Source organism: Cricetulus griseus, chromosome 4 (genome assembly GCF_003668045.3).
Source record: "Cricetulus griseus strain 17A/GY chromosome 4, alternate assembly CriGri-PICRH-1.0, whole genome shotgun sequence".
Taxonomy (NCBI): Eukaryota; Metazoa; Chordata; class Mammalia; order Rodentia; family Cricetidae; genus Cricetulus; species Cricetulus griseus.
Window position 1 is genome coordinate 117,002,076 of NC_048597.1, and position 17,092 is coordinate 117,019,167.

The 17,092-nt window shown below is 42.6% G+C and overlaps 1 protein-coding gene across 1 annotated transcript; it reads left to right on the forward strand.

Annotated features, from left to right (window-relative positions):
- The first annotated feature begins 15,608 nt into the window (after window positions 1-15,608).
- On the forward strand, window positions 15,609-16,385 carry Gjc3 (gap junction protein gamma 3). The gene has a single exon (XM_035444103.1). The coding sequence runs from the start codon at window positions 15,609-15,611 to the stop codon at window positions 16,383-16,385; it is 777 nt and encodes a 258-aa protein (XP_035299994.1).
- The last annotated feature ends 707 nt before the right edge of the window (window positions 16,386-17,092 follow it).

The following is a 17,092-nucleotide window of genomic DNA, read 5'->3' on the forward strand; positions in this document are numbered from 1 at the left end:
AATTGAGACTTCATCCTGATGTCTCCTGTGATGAGTAGGAAGTGACTTCCTTCATCTCTTTTGATTGATTTTAGTTTAAAATCCAATTTGTTGTATATTAGGATTGCTACCCCTGCTTGTTTCTTAGGTCCATTTGATTGGAAAATCTTTCCCCAACCTTTAATTCTTAGATACCCTCTGTCTTTGAAGTTGAGGTGTGTTTCTTGTATGCAGCAGAAGGAAGGATTCTGTCTTCTTATGCATTCTGCTAATCTGTGTCTTTTTATAGGTGAGTTAAGACCATTAATGTTGATGGATATTAATGACCATTGATTGCTCATTCTTGTTTGTTTTTGATTTGGTGATGGTGTTGAGATTATGTGTGGGATTCTATCCCTTTTTCCTTTTGGCTGTTGGTAAAGTGGGGTTATCTATTGCCTATATTTTTCTAGTTGTAGTTAATTTCCTTGGTTGCAGTTTTCCTTCCAGAACTTTCTGTAGTGCTGGGTTGGTGGATATGTATTGTTTAAATCTGTTTTTGTCATGGAATATCTTTTTTTCTCCATCTATATTGATTGAAAGCTTTGCTGGGTATAGTAGTTGGGCTGGCATCCATGGTCTCTTAGTGTAGGTAAAATATCTATCCAGGACCTTTTGGCTTTCAGAGTTTCCATGGAAAAGTCAGGTGTGTTTCTGATAGGTTTGCCTTTATAGGGTACTTGACCTTTTTCCTTTGCAGCTCTTAATATTTTCTCTTTATTCTGTATGTTTGGTGTTTTGATTATTATGTGGCGAGGAGACCTTTATTTTGGTTCAGTCTATTTGGTGTTCTGTAGGCTTCTTTCTTGTATTTTCATTGGCATGTCTTTCTTTAGGTTGGGAAAGTTTTCTTCTATGATTTGGTTGAATATGTTTTCTGCGCCTTTGAGTTGGATTTCTTCACCTCCTTCTATACCTATTATTCTTAGGTTTGGTCTTTTTATGGTATCCCATATTTCCTGGATATTTTGTATTAGGGATCTGTTGGACTTAAGATTTTCTTTGGTTGATGAATCTATTTCCGATAGTGTGTCTTCAACTCCTGAGATTCTCTCTTGTATTCTGTTGGTTATGCTTACATCTGTAGTTCCTGATCGTTTACCCAGCTTTTCTATTTCCAGCATTCCCTCAGATTGTGCTGTCTTTATTGTCTCTATTTCAGTTTTTAGTTCTTGAACTGTTTCCTTGAGAGATTTGTTGGTATCTTTTATTTTGTGGTTTGTTTTTTCTTCCATTTCTTTAAGGGATTTTCTCATGTTCTCTTTGAGGTCCTCTATCATTTTCCTGAAGATGTTTTTAAGGTCATTCTCTTCTGGTTCATCTGCATTGTGATGTTCAGGTCTTGCTGGTGTATGGTTCCTAGTCTCCGGTGGTGTCATATTGGGTTTTCTGTTGTTGAATGTACTTTTACCTTGTCCTCTTCTCATCCTTTCTTCTGGTGGGAGTAGCAGGAGTCTCTTCCTCTCCTGGTGTGTATGGGACCAAGGTTCCCTTCTGGTAGATGCAAACAGATCCAATACTCTGAGGTCTGTCCTCTTCTCGTGGATGGAGGTGGCATTGTTACCAGGGCCTCGCCAGTGTTTGGATGTGTTGGGTCCCGCTGGGTTGGCAGATAGAGTCGGAACTGCCCCGAGGCCGGGGACTTGGGAGTGTCTGGTGTGTGGGATCCTGCCTTGGAACTGGGATCCGGTGAGCAGATCGCTGGCGTCAGATGACTCTGAGCAGTGATGCTCGAAAATACGATTCTTGATCTTTTTTTTTTTTCTTTTTCTTTTTATTATTATTATTAATTCAAGTTAGGGAACAGGCTTGTTTCACATGTAATTCCCCTCTCCCTCCCCTCACCCCCATTCCTTCTCCCCCACCTCCAACCTACCCCCACCCCATCCACCTATCACTCCCCAGGCAGGGTGGGGCCCCCAACCAGGGCTCCACAAGTCCACCAAATCTTCCTGTGCTGGGCCTAGGCACTTCCCCATGTGTCCAGAGACAGAGCGCATCCCTTCAAGTGGGATGGGCTCTCATAGTCCCCCCCACACAGCAGGGCAAAACGCCAGTCCACCTCTGGAGGCTCCCAGGAGTGCAGGGGCCTCCCCATTGGCATCCATGATCAGGGGGCTGGATTAGTCCTGTACTGGCCTCCCAAAGAGCGTCTGGGGTCGATATGCTTTCCCTTTTTCAGGCCAACTGTTTCTGTGGGTTTCTCCAACCTGGTACAGACCCCTTCATTCTTCATTCCTCCCTCTCTTCAACTAGGTTCCAGATTTCAGCTCAGTGTATTTCTGTGGAAGTCTGTCTCTGCTTCCATCAGCCACTGGATGAGGACTCTAGGATAGCATAGAGAGTAGTCATCAATCTCATTCTAGGGGAAGGGCTTCTAGGCCATCCTCTCCTCCACTGCCCGGACTGTCAGATCGTGTCATCCTTGTAGGTCTCTGGAGATCTCCCTAGTTCCAGATCTCTTCTCGGACCTATAGTGGCTCCCTCTGATATGGTATCTCTCATCCTGCTCTCTCTCCTCTATTCTTCCCCCAACTCAATATATCTGCTCCTCCATTTCTTCTCCTCTACTCTTCTTCTTGTGCTCTTATTGTAGCAGCACCCACTCTCCTACCCTCATGCTCTCGATTAGCTCGGGAGTTCATGCCACTTCCCGTTCCTGGGGTCCATTTATCCCTTAGAGTCATTCATGATTTCTAGTTTCTTTGGGGAAGCAGATTATAGGCTGGTAAACCTTTGCTCTATGTCTAAAAATCATATATGAGTGAGTACATACCAAGTTTGTCTTTTTGTGATTGGGTTACCTCACTCAGGATGGTTTCTTCTAGTTCCATCCATTTGCCTGCGAATTTCAAGATTCCATTGCATTTTTCTGCTGAGTAGTACTCCATTGTATAAATGTACCACATTTTCTCTTTCCATTCTTCAGTTGAGGGGCATCTAGGTTGCTTCCAGGTTCTGGCTATTACAAACAATGCTGCTATGAACATGGTTGAACATATGTCCTTGTTGTATGGACATGCAGTATTTGGGTATATACCAAGAGAGGAATGGCTGGATCTTGAGGTAGGTTGATTCCCATTTTTCTGAGCAACCGCCATACTGATTTCCAAAGTGGTCTTACAAGTTCACACTCCCACCAGCAATGGAGGAGTGTTCCTTCTTCTCCGCATCCTCTCCAGCATAGGTTGTCATTGGTATTTTTGATTTTAGCCATTCTGACAGGTGTGAGGTGGTATCTCAGAGTTGTTTTGAGTTGCATTTCTCTGATGGCCAAGGATTTTGAGCACTTTCTTAAGTGTCTTTCAGCCATTTCAGATTCCTCTGTTGAAAAATCTCTGTTTAGTTCTGCACCCCACTTTTTAATTCCATTGTTTGGTGTTTTGGTGGCTAGCTTCTTGAGCTCCGTGTATATTTTGGAAATCAGTCCTCTGTCAGATGTAGGGCTGGTGAAGATCTTTTCCCATTCTGTGGGTGGTCGTTTTGTCTTACTGACTGTGTCCTTTGCTTTACAGAAGCTTCTCAGTTTCAGGAGGTCCCATTTATTGATTGCAGACCTCAGTGTCTGTGCTTCTGGCGTGATGTTCAGGAATCGTTCTACTGTGCCAATTTGTTCAAGGGTTATTCCCACTTTCTCTTCTAGAAGATTCAGTGTGGCTGGGGTTATGGAGAGATCTTTAATCCATTTGCACTTAAGTTTCGTGCATGGTGACAGGTATGGATCAATCTGCAATTTTCTGCATGTTCGAATCCAATTGTGCCAGCACCATTTGTTGAAGATGCTATCTTTTTTCCATTGTATGGATTTAGCACCTTTGTCAAAAATAAGGTGTTCGTAGGTGCGTGGGTTAATATCTGGGTCTTCAATTCGATTCCATTGGTCTATCTGTCTATTCTTGTGCCAATACCAAGCTGTTTTCAGAACTATGGCTCTATAGTAGAGCTTGAAGTCAGGGATGGTGATGCCTCCAGAAGATCTTTTATTGTAAAGAGTTGTTTTGGCTATCCTGGGTTTTTTATTTTTCCATATAAAGTTGAGTATTGTTCTTTCAATGTCTGTGAAAAACTGTGTTGGGATTTTGATGGGGATTGCATTGAATCTGTAGATTGCTTTTGGTAGGATTGCCATTTTTACTATGTTAATTCTGCCTATCCAAGAGCATGGGAGATCTTTCCACTTTCTGGTATCTTCTTTAATTTCTTTCTTTAGAGTCTCAAAGTTCTTATTGTATAGGTCTTTCACTTTTTTGGTTAGTGTTACCCCCCAGGTATTTTATGTTGCTTGTGGATATTGTGAAAGGCGATGTTTCCATGATTTCTTTCTCATTGAATTTATCATCTGTATACAATAGGACTACAGATTTTTTTGAGTTAATTTTGTATCCTGCTACCTTGCTGAAGGTGTTTATCAGCTGTAGGAGTTTCCTGGTAGAGTTTTTCGGGTCACTTATGTAGACTATCATGTCATCAGCAAATAGTGAAAGTTTGACTTCATCCTTTCCGATTTGTATCCCTTTGATCCCCTGTTCTTGTCTTATTGCTCTAGCTAGAACTTCAAGTACAATATTGAAGAGGTATGGAGAGAGTGGACATCCTTGTCTTGAACCTGATTTTAGAGGAAACGCTTCGAGTTTCTCTCCATTTAGTTTGATGTTGGCTCTTGGTTTGGTGTATATCGCGTTTATCATGTTTAGATATGTTCCTGTTATTCCTGTTCTCTCCAAGATCTTTATCATGAAGGGATGTTGGGTTTTGTCAAAGGCTTTTTCAGCATCTAGTGAGATGATCATGTGGTTTTTCTTTTTCAGTTTGTTTATATGATGGATTCCATTGATGGTTTTTCGTATGTTGAACCATCCTTGCATCCCTGGGATGAAGCCTACTTGATCATGGTGGATGATTTTTCTGATATGTTCTTGGATTCGATTAGCCAATATTTTATTGAGTATTTTAGCATCAATGTTCATGAGGGATATCGGTCTGTAGTTCTCTTTCTTAGTCTTATCTTTGTGTGGCTTGGGTATCAAAGTGATTGTAGCCTCGTAGAAAGAGTTTGGCAATATCCCATCTGCTTCTATTGTGTGGAACAGTTTGAGGAGTACTGGTATTAGCTCTTGTTTGAATTTCTGGTAGAATTCTGCAGTGAAGCCATCTGGTCCTGGGCTTTTTTTGGTTGGGAGGCTTTTGATGACTGTTTCTATTTCATTTGAGGTTATGGGTCGATTTAAACTGTTTATCTGATCTTGATTTAATTTTGGTAAGTGATATTTATCCAGGAAACTGTCCATTTCCATTAGATTTTCGAATTTTGTGGAGTACAGATTTTCAAAGTATGACCTAAAGATTCTCTGGATTTCCACAGTGTCCGTTGTTATATCCCCCTTTTCATTTCTGATTTTGTTAATTAGCGTGCTCTCTCTCTGCCTTTTGGTTAGTTTGGCTAGAGGTTTGTCTATCTTGTTGATCTTCTCAAAGAACCAACTCTTTGTTTCATTGATTCTTTGTAATGTTTTCCTAGTTTCTACTTTATTGATTTCAGCTCTCAGGTTGATTATTTCCTGGCGTCTACTCCTCCTTGGTGAGTTTGCTTCTTTTTGCTCTAGTGCTTTCAGTTGTTCTGTCAGTTCTCTGATGTGACTTTTCTCTAGTTACTTCATGTGGGCACTTAGTGCTATGAACTTCTCTCTTAGCACTGCTTTCAGAGTGTCCCATAAGTTTGGGTATGTTTTGTCTGCATTCTCATTAGATTCTAGGAAGTCTTTAATTTGTTTTTTTATTTCTTCCTCAACCCAGGAATGGTGCAATTGGGTGTTATTCAATTTCCACAAATAAGTAGGTTTTCTGAAATTTGTATTGCTGTTGAATTCTAGCTTTAAGCCGTGATGATCTGATAAGATGAAGGGGGTTATTTCAATTCTTTTGTAACTATGGAGGTTTGCTTTGTTGCCTACTATGTGGTCAATTTAAGAGAAGGTGCCATGTGGTGCTGAGAAGAAGTTATATTCTTTTGAGTTTGGATGGAATGCTCTATAGATATCCGTTAACCCCAGTTGGGTCATAACTTCTTTCAGGTCCTTTGTTTCTTTGTTTAGTTTCTGTCTGGTGGTCCTGTCTAGTGGTGTAAGGGGAGTGTTGAAGTCTCCTACTATAAGTGTGTGTGGTTTTATTGTGGTTTGAGCTTTAGTAATGTTTCTTTCACAAATGTGGGTGCCTTCGTATTTGGAGCATAGATGTTCAGGATTGAGATTTCATCTTGATGGACTTTTCCTGTGATGAGTATGAAATGCCCTTCTTCATCTCTTTGGATTGATTTTAGTTTAAAGTCCAATTTGTTAGATATTAGGATTGCTACACCGGCTTGTTTCTTGAGGCCATTTGATTGGAAAATCTTTTCCCATCCTTTTACTCTGAGGTATCGCCTGTCTTTGAAGTTGAGGTGTGTTTCTTGTAAACAGCAGAAGGATGGATTCTGTCTTCGTATCCATTCTGTTAACCTATATCTTTTTATGGGTAAGTTAAGACCATTGACATTTAGGGATATTAATGTCCATTGTTCGTTGGTTCTTGTTTGTTTTGGATTTATTGTTGGTGGTATCATTGTGTGTGGTTTTTGCCCTCCTGCTTCTTTTTGTGTTTGGCAAAATTAGATTATCTATTGCCTGTGTTTTTGTGCATGTAGTTATGTTCCTTGGGTTGGAGTTTTCCTTCCAGAACCTTCTGTAGTGCTGGATTTGTGGATATGTATTGTTTAAATCTGTTTTTGTCATGGAATATCTTGTTTTCTCCATCTATAATGATTGAAAGTTTTGCTGGGTACAGTAGTCTGGGTTGACATCCATGCTCCCTTAGTGCTTGTAGGGTATCTATCCAAGACCTTCTGGCTTTCAGAGTTTCCATTGAGAAGTCGGGTGTGATTCTAATTGGTTTGCCTTTATATGTTACTTGGCCTTTTTCCTTTGCAGCTCTTAATATTTTCTCTTTATTCTGTAGATTTGGAGTTTTGATTATTATGTGTCGGGGGGACTTCTTTTTGTGGTCCAGTCTGTTTGGTGTTCTATAAGCTTCTCGTACTTTCATAGGCATATCTTTCTGTAGGTTGGGGAAGTTTTCTTCTATGATTTTGTTGAATATGTTTTCTGTACCTTTGAGCAGTGTTTCTTCACCTTCTTCTATACCTATTATTCTTAGGTTTGGTCTTTTCACGGTGTCCCATATTTCCTGGATATTTTGTGTTAGGGATTTGTTGGACTTGAGGTTTTCTTTGGTTGATGAATATATATCCTCTAGCCAGTCTTCAATAGCTGAGATTCTCTCTTCCGTCTCTTGGATTCTATTAGTTATAATCACGTCTTTAGATCCTGATCATTTATCCAGTCTTTCCATTTCCAGCATCGCCTCATTCTGTGTTTTCTTTATTGTGTCTAATTCAGCTTTCATGCTTTGAATATTTCAAGCGCTTCCTTCACTTGTTTGGTTGTTTTATTTTGGGTTTCTTTAGCTTTTTTAAGAGATTTGTTTATTTCTTGAATTTTTTGGTTTGTCTTTTCCTCCATTTCGTGTAATTTTTCGCTTGCTTTTTCTTCTATTTCTTTAAGGGATTTTCTTGTTTCTTCTTTGAAGGTCTCTATCATCTTGCTGAGATCCATTTTGAGGTCCATCTCTTCTTCATGAACTATGTTGTGCTTTTCAGGTCTTGCTGGAGTGGAGTCCCTAGATTCTGGTGGTGTCATATTGGTCTTTTTGTTTCTTATTCTGTCTTCTTCCCATATCTTTTTCCAGTGAGTGCAGGTAGGATCTCTCTATCTCCTCTTGTTACACTGTAGTGTGTGTGGGCCAGGAGTTCAATGTCCGAAGCTCTGGATGTTCTTGCCTCTCCTTGTAGTCTCCTCACTCTCCTGGCGGATCGGTCCACGGAAACGGAAGGAAGAGTGGCCTGTACCCAGATTCAGGGAGCTCCTCCCTGCCTGGGCATGTCTGTTTCAAGCAGGGACAAGCCTGGAGGGATCTGGGTGAATGGCGCTTAGGACAGTTGGGTAAAAGCAGGGGGTCACTCACCTGGTCTGTGATGAGTCGGCGGAGAGGGAAGGAAGAGTGGCCTGTATCCAGATTCAGGGAGCTCCTCACTGCCTGGGCATGTCTGTTTCAAGCAGGGACAAGCTTGGAGGGATCTGGGTGAATGGCGCTTAGGACAGTTGGGTAAAAGCAGGGGGTCACTCACCTGGTCTGTGATGAGTCGGCGGCAGAAAGGGCGATTCTCGATCTTTTATTTGTTTCCATTTCACTTCTTCCATTCACTGTTTCAGTGACCTCTTCAGGTAATTTTTAACCCCTTCATACCTTAGTTTCCTATATCCCGAGGGTGGCATTAAAGTCCACTTCCTAGGCTTGGAATGAGGGTCACACGGAGTAATATTTGTGACTGTTGAAAAAGGTATCTAGAGAGTGCGCCTTAGCTAGCCTGCTTCTCTAACCCTCACTTCCCTTCTCCTCCCTTCCCCTCCCTTCCCTTCTTCTCCTCTCCTTCCCTCCTCTCCCCACCCCTTCCCTCCTCCTTCTGTTTTTAATCTTCTCCTGCCTCTACTTCTCAAATTCTGGGATCATGAGAAAGAATGCACTTGGCTTAAGCTTTCTTCTTTTACATTCATTCATTCATTCATTCATTCATTCATTTTTGTGTGTGTATGTATGCGGGTGCATAGGTGTGGTGGCATGTGTGTGGAGGTCAGAGAATAACTTTCAGCAAACAGCTCTCTCCTTCAACCATGTTTACAATCATCAAGATTTATGTTTACACCAAATTCACTAACATTATTCATTATAGAAAACACAGTAAACTCACAGAAGATTGAAATGTCAAAGCAAAGCTCACATATTAGGTGCTCATTCACACATGTACACATGTACACATGTGTGAATGTACCACAGAGAGGATGTAGGGCAATCACATTTTTTCTCAGGGCATCTTTCTCTGAATGGCTGGCTCAGTAAAGATGAACATAATTAAAGCTAATGATTGGTAGATATTTCTCAAGTGAGTATCAAAAGACCAGACCAATTTGCATTAAAATGGATTATATATTTATTTATTTTGCATGTATGTTACAATATTGTCTTACTAGATTTAGGAAAATATTTGTTATTCAAAATTACCCGTGATCCAGAAGTGGTGGTATGGGCCTGTAATCCCAATACTTGGGAGGTGGAGGCAGGAGGATCAGTTCTTTGATTGTACTGTGACTGTGAAGCCAACATGAACTATATGAGGACAAACAAGCAAACAAAACAAAAAAGGGGCCTGGGAGGTGGCTCAATCAGTAGACTGCTTGCCTTGCATGTGTGAGTACCAGGGTTTGAGCTCTAGCACTCATGCAAAACAAACAACACCCCCCCAACAACAACAAAAACCCAAACCAAAATGAAACAGAACAAAAAACCTGGATGTGGAGCCTGCACAGATTCAAGCCAGATGGGGTCCCAGTCCTGAGAGGGGGAAGTGAACAAGGGCTCCCACCCCTAACTAAGGAGCTATCTGCAACTTATACTCACTAGCAAAGGAAAAATTAAGTTTTCTTCAATAAATCTCACAGTGCATATTAACCACAGTTCAGGGCAGGCTCCATACACAGAAGTAGTTGGCCAACATAAAATGAACTCAATGGTATTTTTGTAGACTTTGTCTCATAACGCTTTGTTTGGGCATTTTTTGGTCCTCTTGGTCTTTTGCTTGTATATTTTGGTTTACATGTTTATTATTATTATTATTATTATTATTGTTGTTGTTGTTGTTGTTATTATTATGTGATTCTGATGTTTTTGTTTTTGAAAGAGATAGAAAGGAGTTTGATGGGTGGGGAGGTGGGGAGGATCTTGGAGGAGTTGGGGGAGGGAAAATGTGTGATCAGGATTTATTGTATGAAAATTGTTTTCAATTAAAAATAAAATAAATCTTTAAAATTTTTTTAAAAATTAATTTTTTTAGTTTTATGTTTTTTTCCAAGGCAGGATTTCTCTGTGTAGCCCTGTCTGTCTTGGAACTAGCTCTGTAGACCAGGCTGGCTTCGAACTCAGAGATCCACCTGCCTCTGCCTCTTGAGTGCTGGGATTAAAGGCATGTACCACCCAGCTAAAATAAATAAATATTAAAAAATATTTGGGAATGGTGGGGCATGTTTGTAATCCCAGTATTGGGGAGACAGAGCTGGGCATATCCTTAGGGCTTGTTGGCCAGTCAGGCTAGCCTACGTGGTGAGTTACAGGTCAGCAAGAGAGCCTGTCTCAAACAACAATGTGGATAACTCCTGAGGAATGACAGCTGAGGTTCACCTCTGACCTCTACATGCAAATATATACATGTGCACACACATGCATCTGTGCATCATGAACATGCACATACATACCTCCCAAATACTTGTAGCTTGCAATATCCATCCAGACATTTGAATGGCACAAACCCAGATATGTTTATTCTCTTTCCCACAAAAGTAGCTCAGGATTAAACCTCTCTGCATGTCCAGTGTTGTCCTTCCCCTTTCTTAGCTGTATCTCTGGAGGGGATCTTGGCTGTAGTGACACAGGATCCGATGGGTGTGGTGCAGGTGTCTTAAGCTCTCACTGGGGATTTCTGAGTTGCTGAAAGGACATGGAGTAGATTCCCATGGTGCTATAAGAGTCATCTATTTCTCCCAGCCAAGAAGACATTGAGAAATCACCATGAATTCTGGAGTGAGGACATGAAGCACTCTCTCTCTCTCTCTCTCTCTCTCTCTCTCTCTCTCTCTCTCACACACACACACACACACACACACACACACACACACACCCCTACATCACTAGTAGGTTTCCCCATGTATAGATTTTTGACAGGGATTGCATTACCTGGTGTGTAATCCTTCTAACACACAAGCGCACTCATGCAAGTAAACTTATTTTTTGGTACTTTGGACATACTTTCAGTTTTGAATGAATGAATTTGTTAAGTACATGGAAAGCCAAAGTAAAAGAATAAATAGAAAGTGATAGGTCAACAGAGATGAACATCATCAAATTGGGGCTTACAAACATCCACCAGGAAATGACTGGGAAGAGTCGGTCAGCTGGGGTTTCCCACAGAGAGATTCCTGAGCAGAGCAAGGTGTCCCTTCTGGTGAAGCATCTAAGTAAAAGAACAACCCAACACAAAGAAGTAGAAGCAGCTGGGTAAAGCTGGGAGAGGGGCTCACTCCCAGGGAAGAGCACTCCCATTGGCTGTTTAATGCCAAATGGTCAGACCTAAAACTCATACATACTAGTAACATCATATGGACTCAACAGGTTATATGTATACACAAAAACATACATGCATGCAATAACTGTTGATGAAAAAAAGGCCATAAATTTGAAGGGGATAGGGAGGGGTATATGGGAGGGTTTGGAGGGAGAAGAGAAGGAGAAATGTTGCAATTAAAATACAACCTCAAATAAGCAAAAACAAAACAAAACAAAGAAAAAGAAAAAGAAAAAAAGAACAAATAATAGATGTAGCATCAACAGATTGGGTGCTCACAAGATCCAGCAGGAACTGACTGGTGAAGTCAAAGCAGTCAGCTGGAGTTCCCCATTTAGCTTTGTCTCCACTGGCTTTGCGCCCCATGTCTGAAATTCCAGCTCTCCTCCCAATCTAGGTAGTTTTGTATTATGGGATACACAGTGTTACCTTCTGCTGCATTTTCCATCAATCGGTTTTCCTTCTAGCTGTTTTCAAGGACACAATGCTTTTACTCTTTGGGCGTTTGTTGTTCCTTTCCCTCCCTGTCACAGAGTCTGGAAGGCAGCCCATCCTTAGACAAAGGGCCTTAGAGGACACGGAGACAAACACACTTGGGTCTGAAACGGGAGAGGACAGCTCCATTTCCAGAGCCAGCTTCTCAGTGAGCTCAGACATCCCAAGACAATTAACCAATATAATGTACATAATAAACCTGCAGTCTCCTTTCAGATGATCTCAAATATTCCCATCCCCATTCACTTAGAGAATGCATTCCGTACCATTAGCACAGAACTATTCTCCACAGCTCATGCCTTGAGGGCCGGGTCTTTCAATTGGAATTTTATTATGCCACGGGGAGCCTGCCAGGAATGAAAAGGAGAAGGCGAAGGAGTGGGTGCCTGCAGGAGGCAGGGCTGTCCCAAGAGCCTGGACCCTTAAGACTCCAGTGTGAGGATTCCTTTTGGCTTCTTTCCTTTGTGGTTGATGCTTCTGCTTGGAGTTGCCGGGCAAGCGCTGGTAAGTTCATGGGCAGAGTAGCTTCTGTGTTTGAGAATATTCTGGGCTCTGGAGAGGTGTCTATAAGTGGATGCATTCATGATTTCTTAGAGATAGCTTTGAATTCACATAGGATCTAGGAGTCAGGGATATCTGCATCTCTGCTCCTGCTGGTCACACTTTGAAGAGAATCATCTAGATTGCATTCCAGGCCAGGTAGAGTAAGGTGGGAGCAATCAGTTAAAGCTTGCACTGCCAGGTTCCTCCCTCCTCATGGGTTCTTTTCCTCTCTTGCTCCTTAACTTTCATGGATTGATTCAGTCACTGGTGGAATCCTGACACCCTTCAACCCCCAAAAGTAGGTGAGATGCTTTGAAAAATTCTCATTTAAAATTGGGTTTTAAAAATAATCTCTTTAGGTACTTGAAAATCTGCTCGAATTCTGGGATTTTCTTTCCTTTCCCATTTTGAGTCTGTGATTGTTGCTTCATTTACATTTTATTTATTTGTTTATTTATTGAGACACAGTCTTATACAGCCCAGAATAGCCCTAAACTCATTATTTAACTGAGAGCTATCTTGAGCTTCTGATCTTCCTGCCACCATCTCCCCAGTTGTAGTCTAGAATTATAGGTGTGCACCAGCACTCCTGGTTTATACTGTGCTGTGGATAGAACCCAGGGACTTTTGCATTCGAGGTAACCAATCTACATCCTCAGCCCTATTCGTGTTTTGAAAATTAGCATATAAAACAATGTGCCTCATTAAGGCATTTTCATGCATACTTTGAGTTATTGCTGTTTCTCCTCTCATTCCCTCCTTTTCCTCTCTGCTAGGTTAGTCCGTTTGTCCCCTCAGGGGTCCCCATTCTGTTTCCATGTGTCAGACCTATTCTGTTGCCCCTTCCTTCCTCACTCTCTTAAGACCTCTTCCCCTCCAGTTCTGTTTCTGGTTTCTATGCATAGCCCCCTTTCTAGGTTCATATATCCACACATATGTATAAATACACAAAAATTTAAATCTGGGACCTGCCTATGAGAGGCTATATACAGTGTATGTATTTCTGGGCCTTGGCTACTTCGTTTAATAGGTGATTTACTGGTCCATCCGTTTTCCTACTGTTTCAGTGAACTAGCTGTTGATGACAGGGGGACACAGGATGTCAGGAGAGAATTTCCTACTTGTGCTATTGTGTTATTAGCCAAAACATTTCAGATTCTTGCCTGAGAAGATGGGTTTGTGAGTTAAGGGCTTGCTATGAAAGCCCAAGGACCCGAGTTAGAATCCCCCAAACTCACAAAAAAGCTGGGGCATGATAGTGCATGTCTGTAACCCCAGCAGTACTGTGGTGGGTAGGAGGAGACCGGAGAATCCCTGGAATCTCATTGGCTAGGTAGCCTGGCATTCACAGTGACAAAAAGGAGACACAAGGAGGGAGCTGAGGACTGACACCAGGGGTTGTCTACCTCTGTCTTCATGCTGTGGCAGGCACCAGTCCCCCCCCTCTCCCTTCCCCCTTCTCTCTCTTTTCCTCTCCCTCTCTGATCTTCATGGACAGGCATGCACACACACCTGGCATACATACACACAGAGAGAACACATCCACATATGCATAAAATAAGTATAAGGAGCCTACAGGGAGGTCTTTAAATCATTGGAGACATGTTTCTTGTGTGTGCACTTGTGTGTGTGTGTGTGTGTGTGTGTGTGTGTGTGTGTGTGTGTACTGGAGCCCAATGACATGTGTCATTCTCTGGGAGTCATCTATCTTGGTTTTTGAGACAGGATCTCTTGCAGGTTGGAGGCTCTCCAGTTGGCTAGGATCCTCCTGTCCCTGTGTCCCCAGCAGTGGGGTTTCAAGTACACACTACCACACTCCACATTTTTTAAATCTTTTTTATTTGAATTACAAACAATATTGAATTACACGACAATCCCAGTTCCCTTCTCCCTCCTGTCATCCTTTACCATCCCCCAACTAAAACCCTATCACATACCCTTTCTTCTATTCTTCACCTGACTCAACCTTTCTGCTCCCTCATGACCTCTGCATCCTTCCTCTTCTTCCCTTCTCATTCTCGTAGCTCCTTCCCCCCTCTTCCCATGCTCTCAATTTGCTCAGGGGATCATGACCATTTCCCCCAACAATGTTTGTCTCTTTTAGGGTCCTCTTTGTTTACTAGTTTCTCTGGCACACACTCCACATTTTTACATGGATTCTGAGGACTGAGCTTAGGTTTTCATGCTTGTGTGGTACTTTACTGATTGAGCCAACCCCATTCCCCCAATCCATGAAAAATGTACTCTTCAAAGGGATCATGGGATTCTATCCATCTTCCTCTTTCCTTGGGTTGAATCTTTTTGCTCAACATGCTCTCCTCCTCAATGCTATCCAAGACCTGACATGTTCTTTCAATGAGTAGCCTTCACTATGTGCTATACTATTTGGAGTTAAAACCTTCACAACTGTGGGCTACTTATGTTTATAAAGGTGATTACCTCAGGTGTTGCCTTGTAGGCATGCAAAGCAGGCTACATGGTATTTGATCAACTTTGGAGAGGAGTAAAAGGGCTTGCCTTGCAGGTTCTTGGGTTAACAGGTGACCTAGACAGGCTGAAGCCCCTCTAAAGGGCAATGAGTGGGACACTGTAACAATAACTCTTTCTGCCAGCCACCTGAGTTCTGCCACCACGTTAGGGCCCCAAAATAACACACAGAGTCTTTTATTATTTACAATGCTGCTGGCCAATGACTAGGACCTCCCACTTGCTAGCTCAATCTAAATTACCAACCATAACCATTAATTTATATATTTTATAAAGACTTCTCTTATCGAGGACATTGGTGGCATGCATCCTCTCTTCTTAGCAATCACATGGTGACCCCTGTCTAGCTACATTTCCCAGAATCCTCCTTCTCTCCTAGTTCTGCCTAACTTGCTCCCCTATTGGCCAACAGTATTTTATTTATCAACCACTAAGACAAGCATACACATAGAAAGGACTTTTTTTAGTTTTTTATTTTTACATATTTGAATTACAAACAAGATTGAATTACATGATGATCCCAGTTCCCTTCTCTCTCCCTTCCTTCTCTACCACCTGCCCCAACTAAAATCCTACCTATCATATGTCTTTTCTTCTAATCTACACCTGACTCAAAATTTCTGCTTCCTCATGACCTCTGCATCCTTCCTTTTCTTCCCTTCTTACTCTCGCAGCTTCCTCCCGCCTCTTCCCATGTTCTCAATTTGCTCAGGGGATTCAACCAGTAAGACAAACATATACATAGAAAGACTTCCCCCATCAGGACACCTTCACTGATAATTGTCCTCTGCTTAGGGACAGAATGTGTGGCAAGTTCCTGAGGCAGCTGTTGGCTACGGAGAGCCAGCACTCCACGCCCGTGGGGCGCTTCCTACTTCCGGTGCTCATGGGATTCCGCTTCCTGCTTCTGGTTTCCAGCGGACCTGGGGTCTTCTGGGATGATGAGAAGGAATTCATGTGTCATTTAGGAGAGCCAGGCTGCAAGACCGTATGTTATAATGTCTTCCGCCCCCTTTCTCCACTGCGCTTCTGGGCCTTTCAAGTCATCCTGATGGCTATACCCAGTGCTCTTTATGTGGGTTTCACTCTGTATCATGTGATTGGATACTGGGAGGAACCAGGGAAGGAGAACAAGAAACAAGAGTCCCAGATGTGCAAGCCGGACCACAGCAAGGATGTCTCAGGGGCTGGAAGCCTCAAGCTTCTCTGGGCATATGTGGTACAGCTCGGGGCGCGGCTGGTCCTTGAGGGAGCAGCCCTTGGCGTTCAGTACCACCTGTATGGCTTCAAGATGCCCAGCACTTTTCTGTGTCGTGAGGATCCTTGCATCGGCAGCATAACCTGTTTCCAGTCGCACCCCTCTGAGAAGACCGTCCTCCTGAATGCCATGTTTGGGATCAGCGGGGCCTGTCTCTTGTTTACTGCCTTGGAGCTTGTGCTTTTGGGTTTAGGGAGGTTTTGGAGGATGTACAAGCACAAATTTCCCTTTTTAAAGAATCTGCCAACCTCAAAGAGCTCCGTAAGGCACAAGGACGCAGCTGACAATTTGTCAGTGGTGGAGACTAAAGAGCCGTTTTGAGAAGCAAGTGAGGACCCTACTGACAGTCATTTGTCCCTGCCTCTGATGTGTCTGTGTTGGCGATCTCCACCCAGGGTAGATCCCCCGTCCTCTGTGGTGTACAGCTCCCCATTTTACAAAATGGACAACCAGTCTCAAAACAGATGCATTCTAAAAAAAAAATTAATTTGAAAGTGTGTGTGTGTGTGTGTGTGTGTGTGTGTGTGTGTGTGTGTGTGTGTGTGTGTGTGTGCAGGTGCCTGTGGAGGCCAGAAGAGGGCGATAGATCCCTTAGATCTGGAGTTAGAGGCAGTTGTGAGGTTACCAATGTGGGTGTTGGGAAGCAAACTTGGGTTCTTTGAAAGAATAATACGCATTCTTAACCACCAAGCCATCTTTCCAGCCCCCAGATGTACTCTTTTAAAGGGAGTAAGTGTTTACTTTGGCTCACAGTTCCTCATTGTGGATATGGCATTCATATAGGTGGCCCTGGCTGGCCCTGAACTTGCTGTGTAGATCAGGCTGGCTTTGAACTTAGAGATCCACCTGCCATTGCCTTCCAAATGTTGGGACTAAAAGCCCAGCACACCTGGCTGACTCAGGTGTGTTTTGATCACTACCCCACAAACGTTTCCCAACACCTATCCCCATCAGTTACACAATTCCTTCTAGTAGACTATGATGAGCACACTAGTGCATGTCCTGCCTGCCCTCTCGCTCGGTGAAGT